The sequence below is a fragment of the Nestor notabilis genome, unplaced genomic scaffold (assembly GCF_000696875.1).
Source record: "Nestor notabilis isolate BGI_N333 unplaced genomic scaffold, ASM69687v1 scaffold18837, whole genome shotgun sequence".
Lineage (NCBI taxonomy): Eukaryota > Metazoa > Chordata > Aves > Psittaciformes > Psittacidae > Nestor > Nestor notabilis.
Window position 1 is genome coordinate 789 of NW_009935325.1, and position 920 is coordinate 1,708.

The window sequence follows — 920 nt, forward strand, 5'->3', positions numbered from 1 at the left end:
GGGAGCTGCAGCGCCTGCCCCAGGGGACGGGGTATCCCTGCTCCACCCGTACCCGTTCCATCATCCGTCTTGTAGTCATTCCCAAACACGCTCAGGAATTCCCGGCGCCCCACAGCCACCTGCACAGAGGGACAAGACCACGAGAGCCCCGTCAGCCTGTGCCCCACACAGGCACCCCTTGACGGCTGCAGCGGGGCAGTACCTGTGCCACGTAGGGCATGAGGTTGTTGGGGATCCCCTGAGGATCTTCTCCAATCATGCCCGACTCGTGGGCACCGATGGGGTTGAAATAGCGCAGGAGAACGGCATTCCAGTCCTGGGGAGATACACGGGAGAGATACAGCCACCCTGGGGAGAACGTGGTGCTGCCTGGTCACCGCAGCATGCTCCAGTGGGAAGAGAGCTCAGCTCCCAGCCCCGCACACCCTGGGGCAGCTCCTCACCTTCTCTGCTTTGCAGAGATCTCGAATCATCTCCTCGATGAAGTACTTGGATTTGCCGTAGGGGTTGGTGCAGCCTCCAACGGGGTGGTTCTCATCCAGGGGCAGGTACTTGGGGTCTCCGTAGACGGTGGCAGAGCTGCTGAACACCATGTTCCTCACGCCGTGGGCTTTCATGGCCTGAGGAGCAGGGAGCAGGCACCACTGAGCCAGCGAGCTCCGCACCCCGGCTCAGCCCTCTGCTCCTCCCTGACGAGCAGGGCTGCACCCAGCACCAGGCACTGAGCACCACGCGCTGCCTCCCGGCTCCACTCACCTCCAGCAGCCGGATGGTCCCGGTGAGGTTCACTCTGTAGTACTCCAGGGGCTTCTGCACAGACTCTCCCACCGCCTTCAGCCCCGCAAAGTGCATCACGGCTGAGAACCGGTGCTGCGGAGGGACGAAGAGCTCGGTGTTAGCGCCACAGCAGCAGGAGGCAG

The 920-nt window shown here is 63.3% G+C and overlaps 1 protein-coding gene across 1 annotated transcript in view; it reads right to left on the reverse strand.

The window, feature by feature from the left end:
- Nucleotides 1–920, reverse strand: part of GALE (UDP-galactose-4-epimerase) — a gene marked incomplete at both ends in the record, with an annotated part of 2,011 nt that overhangs the window by 784 nt on the left and 307 nt on the right. The window contains 4 exons of the mRNA XM_010017793.1: nucleotides 53–119; nucleotides 203–316; nucleotides 444–620; nucleotides 757–870. Of these exons, the coding sequence (XP_010016095.1) occupies nucleotides 53–119; nucleotides 203–316; nucleotides 444–620; nucleotides 757–870 (472 nt within the window). The remainder of the gene's footprint in view (nucleotides 1–52; nucleotides 120–202; nucleotides 317–443; nucleotides 621–756; nucleotides 871–920) is intronic.